The sequence below is a fragment of the Anguilla rostrata genome, chromosome 3, assembly GCF_018555375.3.
Source record: "Anguilla rostrata isolate EN2019 chromosome 3, ASM1855537v3, whole genome shotgun sequence".
In the NCBI taxonomy this organism is placed as follows: Eukaryota; Metazoa; Chordata; class Actinopteri; order Anguilliformes; family Anguillidae; genus Anguilla; species Anguilla rostrata.
This window is the reverse complement of record NC_057935.1, coordinates 62,083,932-62,098,646: the sequence shown is the minus strand read 5'-3', so window position 1 is coordinate 62,098,646 and position 14,715 is coordinate 62,083,932. Positions and strand designations below refer to the sequence as shown.

Below are 14,715 nucleotides of genomic sequence, written 5' to 3'. Positions count from 1 at the left end.
AGATATATACAGTTGCTAATATAATGGAAATTTAGTATTTCAGTACAATCTTGATAATACTGAAGATTATTATGGAACAGTTCCGTATAAAAACAGCAGGAGACAGCATTGTGCCGTGTAGTCAGTAGTCCCTTAACGAGAACCACCGAAGAAAAATTCGTCATTTCCGGGGCAGGATAGTGTGACGAACAGACACGTGATCAGTATAAAAACACATGAGCCTTTGTTTGCCTCCTGTTGCGCACCGTCTATTCTGGGAGGTATGTGTTTGGGTTGATTTTATTTATCTTTTTGCTAGTAATTGTCTTTATTTGCATTCTACTTTCGTTTTCTCCTTATATGTTCAGTGTGTTGACTTGTTCCTCCTTTTGCACTACATTCTCAAATAGTCATCAACTTCGTGTAGTCGTTGAAATAACGATTCTTAACTGGCTACTAGCTACAGTGAACCACATGAACGCGGCGCCATTTTATTGAATTCTAGTTATTTTTGTAGATTTCCTGATCCATTGAGACTGTTAGTTCATTTGAGTTGTGTGAATACATGGCTATGTGTCGGAATGAATATTATTAAAATAGTTTAATTTGCGTGTAGTTTTACTTTTTAAAACAAATGTGCCATGATCTTGCAAGCTGGCCAATGACATCCATCCATCCTTCCTTGCCATTCATTGCAGTCCTCCATTTTGTCATGCACGGCCGGTGGCTGTTTTTTATTTGCAAAGGTGTAAGTGCACCTAGCCTGGATATTGTTGCACAATTATGGAATCCCGAGTCCAGTCAGCTACTTTATTTTTTGACAACTTGTTTGATGTGGTCATGTAGTCAGAGGTTGTGAGGTTATGAATTTGCATAACTTAAATACCTGATGCATGTCGAAATGCCGCAATTATAAATGCAACAGGTAACCTATTAACTTACCGTCCCCTGGCAACATTCGGCAAGTTAGTGGTTCCTGTTCCAGTAATCTGTATTTCTTTCTCTCAGTTTAGATTTTACAGAGACGCAATTATGGTAGAGGCAGACCGACCAGGGAAACTCTTCATCGGTGGGCTCAACACCGAGACTAACGAGAAGGCCCTTGAGCAATATTTCGGCAAATATGGCAGAATAGTTGAAGGTAACGATCATCAACTGCTTAGAACGTGCAGCATGTGTGGAAAAGATTAGGTGTACTTATCTTTGACTAGCATATGCAATACCTAATTCGTGTAATATATTGAGAAGCTCTTAAGTAATCGGTTTCAGATATTGCCACGCACAAAGGCCCACGCTGGACAGCTGATATGCGAGTAGTGAACTCTGTATGCTTCGGCCAGTGCCTGGGCGTTTACTTTGATTACCAGTGAGCTGGACACAAGCTCAGTACGTGGTTTATCCCCCTAAAGTGAAATTTGTATCAACAGAGAACTTTCCATAAGATTCCTTCCAAGTTCTGTCTATTTCACCTTCATTTTTTTCCCCCCCTTCAAGTGCTGTTAATGAAAGATCGTGAAACAAACAAGTCGAGAGGTTTTGCTTTTGTGACTTTCGAGAACCCGGCTGATGCAAAGGATGCTGTTCGGGAAATGAATGGGAAGGTGAGTTTAGACGTCGCCATTGTGGCCAGTGATGATCTTTGCCCCCCCCCCCCAACATCTTCTACTTTTCTGATTGTTAACTCTGAGCATTTCCTTCCCCAGTCCCTCGATGGTAAGCCAATCAAAGTAGAGCAAGCCACAAAGCCCCAGTTTGAGTCCGGAGGCCGGCGTGGCCCACCGTCCCTGCATCGCGGCCTGCCGAGAGGTCCACGGGGTTCCAGAGGAGGACTGAGTGACATGAGAGGCCCACCAGACAGAGGTATAACCTGCCACTCAACATTTTAAATGCAATTTTCAAAGATGTTATTTAAATAGGCTCAGGTGGCTGTATGTATCTGGGTGTTGTGAACAGTCTGGCAGCCAAGGTGCCAAATGTGGGCTGCTGCGGATGTATTCTTAGCCCTTTTACCACTGAAGTCATCGTCTTGGGATGAATTGTAAATTGAGACTCTGCATCAAGTGTCGCCACAATTTGCACTGCTGACATTATAGGTAATGGCTATACTTACATTCAGAGGATGTACACATACTGTGCATCCGATCCACACGTTGCTTTATTAATAGTATGTGAATAATGTTTGCCCCATGTGCACAATTTTAAAGAGTGGCCCACAGCAAGAAGTACTGAAGGAGTCCTGTTGTAAGCTATGATGACGTCTTGTGGCATTGATCTCTTGTGAGATGATTTTGCCCGTTTTGTCCTCTAAGAAGTTCTGAGCTTACGCAGATGGTCAGGTTAAGTTATTCTAATGTTGTGAGGGATGTAATGTGGTCTGGTCAGCTGAAATGATTGCTGTGGTGACACAGGGATTCCAGATCCCTTTTACAAGGGGATGTCTTCCAGAGGTCCGCCCCCAATGAAAAGAGGACCCCCAATTCACAACGGAGGGCCGCCACCCAAGAGGCCAGCGCCATCCGGACCAATGGGCAGGCGTAAGTAGGAGCAGATGCTCGTTATGGCCTTTTAGACACTACTAGCTGGTGCTCATATAAAATTCAGAATATGTATCGAAACATTTTCAGTATTGTGTAGTGAACATCCTTCTCCAGGGACCTGGTTTATGTATCTGTCCACATCTAGTCCCTAGAAAAGGCGATAAAGACGTCGTACCTGTACAGTGTACGTATGCAAATGACGTCAGACATGTACACGGTATACGCTATGCGTTCACTGATGCCACATGCTGCCCTTAAACTGTCACTCGTCTTTATGGGTGAGGTGACTGTAATGAAGCTTCCCCTGCCTCGTGTAATGTTAATTGTGGCCTCCTCCAGCTCCCATGTCCAGGGACAGAGACCCCTACGGTCCTCCACCCCCCCGCAGGGACTCCATGCTCTCACGGAGGGACGACTACCCTTCACCCAGGGACGACCATTACAGCAGTAAAGACAGGTGCGTTGGAAAACCTAAATATGAACTGGGTGAGCTACCAGCAAAGAATGTTAAATGCAAGTAAGCTTATAAGCTGAAGAGACTGAACACCCGGTCTTGCTGTAGGACTACTTTAATGGTGTGACAGACAATGAAAATGGCATGTGGTGTTGCTTCATCAGGTGTGCTCCTCGCAGCGCGGAATATTGGTCTGAAAGCGGACGTTGAGCCCATGTCAATCTAAAGTGCCATTTGTACCAATTTCCTGCACACTATAGCTACTCCAGTCGGGACTACATGAGCTCGAGGGACACCAGAGACTACGCACCACCCCCCCGGGACTACAGCTACCGGGAATACCCACATTCCAGTTCCCGTGATGAGTACGGGTCCATGTCGCGGGGCTACAGGTATGGCTGGTTTTGACATTTGGTAATTGAATGTTGTAGAGTATCTATTTTCTGTACTCACTGTACCATAAACCAGACCATTTGATACAGATGAGTCAAATTCTACGAACCAATGGTCGGTTACTGCTTCCGGCATTCCCACATCCTTCCTCCAATCAATATTTATGTTCTGAAAAATCAGTATTTATTTTATTAGTTAAATAATGTTATGTTATCACTCTGCTAGCGACCGTGACGGTGGCTACAGTGGAGGACGAGAGCCACGGGGCTACATGGATCGGCCCAGCTCAGGCTCCTACAGAGAACCTTACGATGGCTACGGTAAGAATCGGCCATTTTGTAATGGAAAATGTTACAATGTAAAAACAAATGCTGCTGAGCTTCATTCCTGTGTGCACAGTGACCCTGGGAGCAGGGAACCAAGTATTAAATGCAACCAATATTCAAAAAAACAGAAATGCTGTGGGAATGGCATTTATTAAAAAAATAAGACAAGAAAAAAGAAATACACCTGTCAACTGAGTCCGATATACGTTCTACAGAGCCTCTAATGTTTCTACAAGGAGTCTTGCACATTACCCTCGTTTCTGGAAATGCGTATCCTAAAAAGGCAAAAAATGAGAACCATCAACAAACACAAGTGAAAATAGGAGTGGCTAACCTGCAGTTCTAACATCCGGAGTTCTTAAAGGAAAAGACCGTTGACCCACAAGTGTACAGTGGCATGCTACGGGGTTGTCGTTGCGCTTTAATCCTCTCACAAATGTTCAACTTGAAAAAAAAAAAAAACTTGAATACAATGGATTTACAATGCGGCACTTGAGCTCTACTAGTTGAACTAGTCAATATTCTGACATTTAGTTTTGTCAAACTTTGAGGCACTGAAAAACTTCAATTAATTTTAAAAAGCAAAAAAATAGTCATTGGGAAATGTTTGTTTCTGCTTCAAAATGGGCACATGAGAAATGCAGAGAGTACATCAGCAATGTTTTAAGTGATGACCTTGCAAATTACCTGACCCATTGACCCTGCAGGTAACTCTCGCAGCGCCCCGCCCTCGCGGGGCCCCCCTCCATCCTACGGTGGGAGTGGCGGAAGCAGTCGCTATGACGACTATGGCAGCAGTTCCCGGGACGGATACGGCGGTCGCGACAGTTACCCCGGCAGCCGGAGCGACCCGTACTCCGCTAGCCGCGGCGAGCGAATGGGCAGACTGGAGCGGGGGCCGGCCCCCCCGCCCATCGAGAGAGGCTACCCTCCTCGCGATGCGTATGGCAGCTCGAGCCGCGGGGCGCCCCGCGGTGGCGGGCGTGGCGGCGGCGGCGGAAGCAGCCGGGTCGATCACGGGCTCGCTCGCAGCAGATACTGAAATGGACTTACGGAAGGAAGAACGGAGAGGCCTCGGACTGTGCTCTTTTTTTTTTTTTTCTTTTTTTTGTGTGTTTGATTTTTTATTTTTACGTTCATTTTTGCAAAGGAGGAAACGAAAGGAAAGAACCAAGAGGGACGTTAAAATTGTGGATAAAAGCTAAAAGACGAGCTTCCTACCCCCTCCAAAGGTTTCACTGTTTCTTTTGAGAAGTTACGTGTTGAATAAGTTTTATATTTCTCCCCCTACCCTCCTGTATGGTAGTACTGTTGCCATTTTAAGTGAGTGTTCAGTTTTGTTTTTTTTGTACATTAGTGCTATTATCCTGCAAATCCCTGGAATAATGCCTTTCATTTATTAATAAAAGTTTTTAATCAACCATCTCGTGAGCCAATCAGGTGGATATTCAAACCAGTAACAATAGTTATTGCCTCTGATTCAGTACAGGATTTCACCAATCAGCAACTCTCTAGACAGCCTGAAATAGATACTGCATCCTAATGGAACGTGTTAGATTGATAGTTCCTGTATTGTCTTTCCCTCGTTCAGATCATTAATACGACCTTTGGTGTCACTGAAAGGTGAAAAGAGAGCAAATGTCATTGTTCCAAACTCTTGTCGGTATAAGTTTTCCTCAGTAGAAATGGAGTCCTCGCCAAAGCCTAATCCTTAGGGCTTGCCAAGACCTCAACAAAACCAAAGAATTCAGCACCCAAAACACCAGAATCTTTTCAACTCAACAGATTAAACAAACTACAAGTCTGTCAACAGATGGTAAGCAAAGCAAACCTTTTTGTTTCTCAGCTTGGTGCAGTAAAATGGTTGGCGTAAGTAGCATTCTCAGCCCAAGGCTTTCTGTATACAGCAACTTCAGTGTTCCGTTTAACATCGACTGAGGCCCTCAATCGGAACTAAAGCTCGAGCCCACCAATTATTTCAGATAAGTGGTCATTATTTGCCCCGTGAAAGTTTTAGTGTCGCCTAAAGGAATTGCTCAATTCTTGTACTGTGGATTTGTACCCAATCGTAGTGCACCGGATGCTGCAGTTTAAGAAATTCAAATTCAAAGTTCTGACACTCACAAAGGGAGACCACTGCTTTGAAGACTAACCTGATTGTCCCCTCCCCCCACACTTATGCAAGTAATTCCAACTCAATTTATTGGCTACCATCAGATTAAAATTTACCTAATGGTGTTCATAATCTTCTGAAGGAGTCTGTCGTAAAGATCAAGTTCATATGAACGGTGGATTATAACTTTGTAATCCAGGAACATGTAGGTTCAGCAAAGCGTTGAGTTTGTACAATGAGCATGCCTGAAAATCACAAGGGGGACGACTGTTCACGGAGAGACAAAACAAGTCTATCAAAGGAGCAAACTGGAACATAAATGGGAACACAAGTAAATTGGATCATAGCCTGCATCTCGGCAGAGAAAAAGGAAAAGTGTTTTCAAGTTCTTTTGGCCTTTTCATTTTGGCAGCCCCAGGAACTGTCACTAATTTCTCTTTTCTTATTGCAGGTTAACGTGGTGTGATGTCATTGCGGTAAATGGATGAGTAATGGCAAGCCACAGCTGATGAGTGCAGTGCGCCCTCTACAGGGAGTCTGAAAGGTATGAACAGTTAAACTGGAGTTTACCCAAGTGAATGCAGGTTTTTGTTTGTGTTCAAGACCTGAACAAAGGTGTCTGAGGTTATTTGTATTCATTTGAATGAGGACTAATGTATCACTAGGCAGTTATTGAACTTAAGTAGGTTAAGAATAAGCAGTTCATTCTGAGTTATTAATCATCTTGGGAAAACTTCACATTGGGTTGCAAAGGATTAGAGCCACTCCCACCAATGGGCATCTGTCTGGGAGTACAGTTTAGCACCAACTGCAAAACACCACTTGCCATGCATGGTCAGAGGTGGAGAGGGAGGGAATTTTTGGGCCAGATAAACTTGAGAATGACGGGACATTTTGCCAGGACTTTTTCCATGCACTTAGATGTTGGGTGCTGCAAGTGTCTACATGGACAATCTCCAGTATGATCTGTCCATTTCCTGTAGGTGTCCCCTGTAGCCGGTGAACAGCCCCTGAGCTCCCTGTTGTGGCGATGAGGAGCTTTGGCCCGTGCACCAATCCGTGGACGGCAACTGGAGCTAAACCTACAGAACTGAAGGCAGCGTCTTGTATGGAGGTGATTGATGCAATAAAGAATTAATGAAAAATTGAAATTAGCTTTGAGTCATTGGTGTTTAGTGTGTTTATTTGAAATGGGTGCAATCCTACAAAAAATGTTTTGCAATGCTACCTGTTCAAAGATTTCATGCAAAAAATTGTTATGGATGGTCAGAAATGTGCTGCATGAATTGAAGTCCCATTCATATCACTTTTTTTAAAACTTGATTAAATCTTTTCAACTGTATGAAGGGTGCATTGTAAAAATTACTTTTAAAGTTCTGCAAATTTATTCTCACTATTGAAGCAATATTGTTAGTCAGTTAAACACACATCTTCATCAAAGAGCCCTTGAATGCAAGTCAAGTTTTTGTCCTCACCATCATTGTACTACATTGCCGCCCTGCAGCATCTTTTTAATATGCTCTCATAATACTGCTCAGCGCTTTAAATTATAAAATGCCCAGTTTCACACCATAAAATACCAAATGCAGAACTTCTCTTCCAGTACACAAACTCAGATTGTTATTGTCTTGGATCTAGACCAGGCATGTCAAACATACGGCCCGCGGGCCGGACCCGGCCCGTTGGATGATTTAATCCGGCCCGGCATAAATTTCTGAGTATGTCAAAAAAAGAAGCGAGTCTCTAGCTTATTTCTATCAAAAGTTATGATTTTTTAAAATAAATACAAACCAAATGCTCCCTCCGGCCGCGGGAGGGCAGTAAATGTGTAAAAGAGCTCACGTCCAGCATGCGGCATTGACACGAGTTAGTACTAAAAATAAACCGGCAATCTTGCTTCACAATTCACCACTACTAAACAAGTTATCGGTCAACACACCCTTCCCAAAATGGCACTGTCAAAAAAAAGAAAAGTGGACACCGAGTGCTTCTTTGAGCTACGAGGGGAAATTAGACAGTTCATGGAGAAGAAGGGACGCCCAGTAAAGGAACTTAAATGCAAGGAATGGGTGCAGGATCTTGCGTTTATGGTTGATATTACACAACACTTGAATACACTTAACACTACATTGCAGGGCCGTAACAGAGTTGTCACTCAATATTACGACAGCATAAGTGCGTTCAAGATGAAACTGTCACTGTGGGAGACGCAGCTATCCAACGGTGACACCGCGCATTTCTCTTGTCTCACAGCTGTGCGTCCGGAGGCACCAGACCGTCCCGATAATGATTTGGAAAAATATAAAGACAACATAACAGATTTGCTGCGAGAGTTTGAGCAGAGGTTTCAGGTATTCAGTGAACTTGAGAACAAATTTGGCTTTTTTCGCTCGCCATTTACAGTGAAGCCTTCTGATATGCCAGCTGACATTCAACTCGAGCTTATTGACTTGCAGTGCGATTCCGCTATGAAGGATAAATTTGGGTCCGTGGGATTGGATACGTTTTATCAATATCTCGTGCCAGGTTACCCCAAAATAACAGCCATGGCTGCAAAGGTTCTATCCATGTTTGGGACTACTTATCTTTGTGAACAGGTGTTCTCCGTAATGAACAATAATAAAACAAAGCAGCGCTCAAGGTTAACAAATAAACACTTGAATGACATTGTTAAATGTGCTGCTACTCAGGATTTGACACCTAATATCGATACACTTGTGAAGGCAAAAAGATCCCAAGTTTCAGGAGCCAGCAGCAGCAAGTAGACTGCAGGAGTGCAGTAAGAGAGAAAAAAAGTGTGATGACACGAAATTTGTTTGCACTCATGAATACAGATCATTAAAAATAAGATTAATCTGGTTTCATATTAAAGACAATTAATATTGTGCAGTATATTCTCAGCTTCAGTAGGCCCAGCCTAGTAGTTTGATCTGATGTAGTCTAATCTTATTGCCCATGCACGACTATAACTTTTATTTTGTATTTCTTTTTTTATTTATTTCAAAGCAGTATGACAATTAAGGCGAAAATATTTTTTTCATAGCTCCCACTTGAGTTTGTTTAGTGTGGTGAGTTGGTTCAGGTGTAAAACTGCATTCACTTAACTGTTAAAATAAACCAGTTGTTAACACATTCACCGCCTAACATGAAATCATTTTTTTTTTCCATTGTTGGTGAATAAATGTGTTGTGCTTAGAAAAGATCCCTTGTCATCCGTGATTATAATATGTAGGGTAGGCTACAAATGTAGGCTGAATGATAAAGCATAGTACTGAAAAACAAAGCTAAATATTTGGAGTTGACATTCTTTTACTGATCCGGCCCACCCGAGAACAGAAAGTCTGGATCCGGCCCCAGAGCCAAACTGAGTTTGACATGCCTGATCTAGACTCTACAAAAACTAAAACCTTTTCCTGGTCATTTGCTTGCTAGAGCAGTGTGCATGAACATCAGGTGATCAAAGTCAAATGTGTTTTTTTTTTTGTGGTTATTCTCTGATCAACATGGTTGATGGTCCAGGGACAGTCATGGTTAACTCCACCCAGTCAGCAGGCCTTGACTACTGTGAGTTTGAATGTGGTGCTACTGCTAGCCCTGCATCACTCAAAGTGGACGGAGTTCTGCTGCCTTCCACAAGTGTTCGCTCTTCATTTAGGTCCTGTTTCAGCTTTGGCCCATTTGAACAAGGTTTGGACTCTGCAACCTTTGTCATAACTCTGAATCCAACAGAGCTTTGAGTGAACTGTTCCAGCAGTAGGTTTTAAATATGGTTGTGAGTGATTTCACAAGGCTGTGATCTATGCTGTGTCCCAGTCTGATGGTCAACATGAACAGGAATGTTGCCCTCATCATGATGTTGTCCAACAGCTTGCCTAAGGGCTTCTTTCACCAGCAAGGTGAGGGTCGACAGCCCAATGATATACCCATCTTCCCGGTTGCCTTCCACCCAGGGAATGTTGTGCTTCAGATGGACACTGGAAGGAGTGGGGGTTGTCTTTCCAAAATCAATCATCCATACATTGGCCTTGTTGGTGCGGTCATGGACAAAGAGAAGAGAGCTGCCAATCACCTGTTTGATAAAAGTTGAGACGGAGGAAGGGTACGAAGGGAGGTAGAGGAGAGAGGGGCGGGAGAATGGTGATTATAGAAGTGAAGTGGCGCTGGGGTGAGGTAACTGTTAATGTGTTAGGCTGACTTGGTGGCAAATGAAAACGCTTACCTCATGGGTTTTGAAAAACTCAGACTCTTTCAGAGCTCCGCTGAGTGCCTGTAGTCTGGACAGGTATGCTTCCTGGGAGAACAGGAACGGTGTAGCGAAGTTGTATTGATCACAGAGACAGAATGGAGAAGAAAAAAAGAAAATAAAGGGGAGAAGACGGTGAGTGAAACAGACATAAAAGGAGCAGGAGACAATGAGTAAGTTAATATAAATCCGCGCGGCTTTTCAGACCCCTAAAATCAAGGGGTTGTATGCTCAATAAAAGAAAAGTGGGGCACAGTCAAAGAAAATACATAAATTTGACCTCAAATGCATCCTTTTAACGTTTTTATACTTCGTCACCCTGGCAACAAACAACAAGAAAAAGTTCTTCCAAAAAAGCCCAAGTTTCACAAAGATAAGTGCTACTTTAACCTTGACAACACCTCCCTCAAACACAGCCAGCACATCCTCAGTATGTCAGCGAAGGCATTAAAAGCAGTTATCCGTAGAGCTCTGTGAACACTACAAAGAAGACTCTACAAAATGAATACAGTTAGAATTAAAATTTGGTCCCAACTATCTGACAGTGGCCTGAGTCAGTTCAACCATACTAACTGAGACAAACCCAATAAGAATTCTGAATCCAGAATTTTGGAGAAATGTTTTACAAGTGAAAAAACAGCTGTAAAATATCAAATAATCAAATAAGAACATGGCCAGTTACTTTTCTTTAAAATAATTTTTAAGTGTAAAAAATGTTTATGTGTGTAAATGAAAGATTTGAACGCACGTGGGTAGTGGAAACTAACCAGGATGTGTGACTGCCTCTTGGTGAAGGAAAGGAGGGCGTTGGTCACCTGGGCAGAGGTTCGAGTCTTCTTGAAGTCCCGAAGAACTCTCCCGTCCTCCGCCTGAGAGGCAATGGGTCAATTAATCAGCATGTTTGTGCCAAATAATAGGGCTGATCGGGGGTTTGTTTTTGAGGGCATGTTGTTGGTTAATATCTGTTTTATTAAATTCCTTTTGAGATAATGACAACATGAATAAAATATAATAATAGCAAGAAGCTGACTCAATGTACAAAGTACCAAAATAAGAACATTAATGCAAAAGTATATTATATATCAGAAGGTTAGATGTAGGTTCATTGCTGCAAGTCTAACAGCATGCTGCTATGTGTGCCAGAATCTCTCACAGTAATCCCTTCGATCCTGAAGCCCAGTGTGGAAGTAGAGCTCACGCTGTCCCTCCACTGCATGTAGCGTGGCTTTGTCACACCGCCCTGTGCGTGCTCCTCTGCAGAAGGGGCTGCTGGGTCTATTTTCACCATCTTCTGGTACATATCGGTCCGCAGGCAAGGATTGGAGCGTGCCCTAACTAACTCCTCTTCCAGGTAGGTTCTAAGAAAGAGCACAACCATAGCAGATAAATATACTTTCAATCAATCTTGATTATTAACTGAGCTTAGGAAAACCAACAGAGAGAGAGAGAGAGACAGAGAGAGAGACCGAGAGAGAGAGAGAGCCACCAGGACCATAACTGAGAAACTGCTCTATATTTATCTTGTGTACCTGACACCCATTTTGCAATCCATTATGACAGGGCAGGACAGACCACTCAGTAAATCTTCCAATCGGATGTAGCTCTCACTCCCTCTGGTGGTCAACCCACGGTAGCACGGGACAAACTGCCTCAGAGAGTCATTCATGAGGGCTTGCAAACAGGAACTCTCCACAGCATTGTACCGTTTCAGCACTTCTCCTCCTTCGCTGGGTTGGAAATTACCTGAAGACAGAGAGGACAATCATATTTAGATGTTATCCAAGCTTACAAGGTCGCAATACCATCCATCCTTACCAATTACACAGCTGTTCAAGGCTTCACGTGATCTGCAGAGATTTAGCTAAATTAATGTATTCTATAAAAATAATAATAAAAGCATGAGCCTACACTATTTTTGTGACTTTTGCTACTTAAAATCTTGGGGACTTGAAAGTAGATCAATGCAAGTAATATAATTTCCCATTTTAACATATCATAAACATAAAAAACATAAAAATTTATAGCTCTAAAGAGTGCAGATGACAGACATACAGACACACATATGCACATACGCATGTCAATATTTACATGCCTTGGTGTCCTGCCAGCTGTACCCAGGAACTGTGTCTACGCACTGACCATTGCATCATGGTCGTAAATGTTTTCCAGGAACGACACTAGGAAACAGATTGGTACAGAGAAAGAGAGATTATATCATCAGGTGGGCAGTTGTGATTTTACACTAATTGCACTTTGTAGTGGCCATACACCCCCTCTCATCTCTATCTCTTCTAGCTCTTGAACATGAAGATTGGCATCATTTAGGTGTGGGGACCTCCGTTTATCACAATATCATCAGAGTTATGACAGGATGGTGAAGATGATAGATGGAAGGGGGACATGGTGTGTCCACTTCTCCCCTGCCGTTATCTCTCAAAGCTCCTATGCAAATCCATCTAGGGGCGCATTCAAATCGCCCCGTACAATTCTGTTTCAGTCAAGGATCTCATTCAAACCCATGCAAATAAAACAAGGGGAAAAGGGAAGGTGAGGTCGAGACAAAAAAAGAGACAAAAGAGAAACAAGACTTCCATTCAAACCTGGAACTAACACTGAATACCAAATGCTGACAAATACACATGCCTAAACGCAGAAGCACAGGAATGAGTTACTATGCTATGTTCTGTACTGACTGAAAACCTTCACCACAGGCATCACATCCTCATTTGCCCCAGGGATTTTCCAGTTGTTCATGATGAAAATATTGCGCCCTCCTATTGCAGTTCCGTCTGTATTGTTCTGTGCAAAACCAACCAGTCTGCAACGTTTGACGGCGGCCAACAGGGTGGTTGCGCACGTTGGCGGAAAAGTAATTTTCTCACCTTCCTCATCCTCTGCCTCCTCGTCGTGGTCTCCTCATTCTCACTGAAGACCTCGTCACTCTCAGGAGAGGAGTAGGTGAAGGAGGAAGAGGAGGAGGAGGAAGAGGCAGAGGAGTGGAGCAGCATACGGGAGAGCAGGGTGTGACTGATGGAACACCTCTTCTCAGTCTCTCCCTCTGAGAAGCACTCTGGCCCCCGCTCCACTCCCGAAGCACTGGTCCCATCCAGGCCTGGGTCTATCTCAGTCTCACTTTCCTCCTTCAGTTCAGCACCGTCCCGTCCTCTCCCTGTCCTGGCCCATCGTTTGCGCCTCTCCCAATCTGTTACCTCCCCTTCTCCTCCTAATCTCGCCCTCCTCACCTTCAATTCCGCCTTTGCTTTGTCATTCATATTTAGTATTTTCCTCCTGGGCCCTCCTCCCCAGTTATCTTCCCCCAACTTGTCATCTACTTCAAGTCTCTCCTCTACCCTATCCTCTTCCCCCTTTCTATTTGTCTTTTCATCCTCTGCCGTTTCTCCCGTAACATGTGCCGCCTGGTTCTGATCCAGATGCTCACATGACCCTGGCTCTGATTCTGCGGCCTGCCAGGGTGTGGTCGGCGTGTTTTTTGTCTCTTCCGGTTCTGTTAGACTGTGTGCGGGTTCCTGACTGGAGAAACACATAGCCTTGGCAGAACACAGTTTTGGCTTGACCTTGTGCACCGTCACCGTTCCATCAGAAGCAGGGAATCTCCAGTTAGACCTACAATTCTCAGAAGTAAAGACAGTGTCATCTCCACCTTTCTTTTCCTCCCCTATGTCCTCTGCATTCCTTTCTTTAATTTGTATTTTCCTCATTCCTTCCCCTGTCCCCTCTTTTAAACTCAGCCTTGAGGCTACATGTTCCATTTTCTGCAAATTCAAATAAGGTACTGTATTGGTCAGCCTTATCTGATTTTCACCCTCTCCGTTAGTTGTTCATTGTTTGAACTGTGTCCATGTGTCTGATGGTAATGATATCAATGTCCTGAACAGAAGATAAAGATGAATATAATCAATATGAGCAAACAGACCATACATTACAGTTAGATTGCACTGTATGGTGAAATTACTGCAGATGAGTGCATCCACTAACAGTCAGTTGCTTTTCAATGGAAAGTTCATTGAGCAATTCTGCCATTAAGTCTGTTCCTGTTTGCGCAAATGTAATTAGAAACTAATAAGATGCCAGAGCCAAAACAGATTAAAGGATGTATATACAAGAAGATAAACTGTGAGCAAAGAACAATTTTTAGGCTTTCACATTTAGTAATTACAACATACTAAACATGATCAAGACAAAGATTTAGGAACACTGTTACTATTAATGGGGTGAGAAAGGTGTTAGAAAAGCTGGTCCCAGTAAATCAACAAACAGATGCTTACCCTGTGGGTTCAACCACATCCCTGCAAGAAAAACATAAATGCTAATATTCCTCTTCTGCCACTTTCCTCCCGTGTTTTGTCAGCGCACTAAACTGTCCTCTCGAGTAAGCTTCTCAGCTGTGCTTTTTTTTTTATCCCAACACACTACCCTTGATGCACATGTATTTGCATGTGGTTAAAATAAGCCACGTTACCAAAGCATGCCCTCATGGGTAGCAGGGTTTGGCTTTAAGCACAGCCCGAGAATAAAAACAATGTTGAAAACGCCACCTAAAGGCTGTCTATTGTAACTACATTAAATATGGAACATACAAGCCCTGTATCAGCTATGACAGCTAAATAATATGTACAATTTATGATTATGGAACCATTGATTATGTCATT

The 14,715-nt window shown here is 43.2% G+C and overlaps 2 protein-coding genes and 1 non-coding gene across 5 annotated transcripts; 2 read left to right on the top strand and 1 right to left on the bottom strand.

Moving 5' to 3' along the window:
* Positions 1 to 130: 130 nt before the first annotated feature.
* LOC135251585 (RNA-binding motif protein, X chromosome-like) lies at positions 131 to 6,953 on the top strand. Of its 3 annotated transcripts, XR_010329159.1 has the most exons (10): positions 131 to 260; positions 988 to 1,120; positions 1,474 to 1,580; positions 1,683 to 1,839; positions 2,388 to 2,513; positions 2,856 to 2,973; positions 3,231 to 3,362; positions 3,589 to 3,683; positions 6,254 to 6,346; positions 6,786 to 6,953. XR_010329159.1 is itself a non-coding variant. In XM_064329172.1 (9 exons), exons 1-9 carry the CDS (start codon positions 216 to 218, stop codon positions 4,729 to 4,731), a joined length of 1,248 nt encoding a protein of 415 aa, XP_064185242.1. In that variant the 5' UTR covers positions 131 to 215; the 3' UTR covers positions 4,732 to 5,110. The 3 variants fall into 3 exon arrangements, 2 of the variants coding, with proteins under 2 accessions (XP_064185242.1, XP_064185243.1); XM_064329172.1 differs by lacking the exons at positions 6,254 to 6,346; positions 6,786 to 6,953 and adding an exon at positions 4,397 to 5,110; XM_064329173.1 differs by lacking the exons at positions 6,254 to 6,346; positions 6,786 to 6,953 and adding an exon at positions 4,397 to 5,110 and having other exon boundaries at positions 160 to 260; positions 993 to 1,120.
* Positions 2,225 to 2,301, top strand: LOC135252075 (small nucleolar RNA SNORD61). Its single transcript, XR_010329305.1, has one exon. It is a non-coding gene; the product is annotated as a small nucleolar RNA SNORD61 (small nucleolar RNA).
* Positions 6,954 to 9,189: 2,236 nt separating the features above from the next.
* LOC135251586 (inositol-trisphosphate 3-kinase A-like) lies at positions 9,190 to 11,780 on the bottom strand. The gene is made up of 5 exons (XM_064329174.1): positions 11,575 to 11,780; positions 11,199 to 11,403; positions 10,813 to 10,914; positions 10,022 to 10,093; positions 9,190 to 9,871 (listed from the first exon to the last, which is right to left on the bottom strand). The coding sequence occupies exons 1-5, from the start codon at positions 11,709 to 11,711 to the stop codon at positions 9,563 to 9,565; spliced, it is 825 nt and encodes a 274-aa protein (XP_064185244.1). The 5' UTR covers positions 11,712 to 11,780; the 3' UTR covers positions 9,190 to 9,562.
* Between the last annotated feature and the right edge of the window lie 2,935 nt (positions 11,781 to 14,715).

Excerpts from the sequence above, each read along its gene's own strand:
- LOC135251586 (XM_064329174.1), bottom strand. The coding sequence starts at position 11,711 with ATGAATGACTCTCTGAGGCAGTTTGTCCCGTGCTACCGTGGGTTGACC. Across the intron at positions 11,404-11,574 it reads GATTGCAAAATGGGTGTCAG|AACCTACCTGGAAGAGGAGT; the intron begins GTACACAAGATA and ends GCTCTTTCTTAG. Across the intron at positions 10,915-11,198 it reads TCAGGATCGAAGGGATTACT|GCGGAGGACGGGAGAGTTCT; the intron begins GTGAGAGATTCT and ends ATTGCCTCTCAG.
- LOC135251585 (XM_064329172.1), top strand. The coding sequence starts at position 216 with ATGAGCCTTTGTTTGCCTCCTGTTGCGCACCGTCTATTCTGGGAG. Across the intron at positions 1,121-1,473 it reads ATATGGCAGAATAGTTGAAG|TGCTGTTAATGAAAGATCGT; the intron begins GTAACGATCATC and ends CCCCCCTTCAAG. Across the intron at positions 1,581-1,682 it reads TTCGGGAAATGAATGGGAAG|TCCCTCGATGGTAAGCCAAT; the intron begins GTGAGTTTAGAC and ends TTCCTTCCCCAG.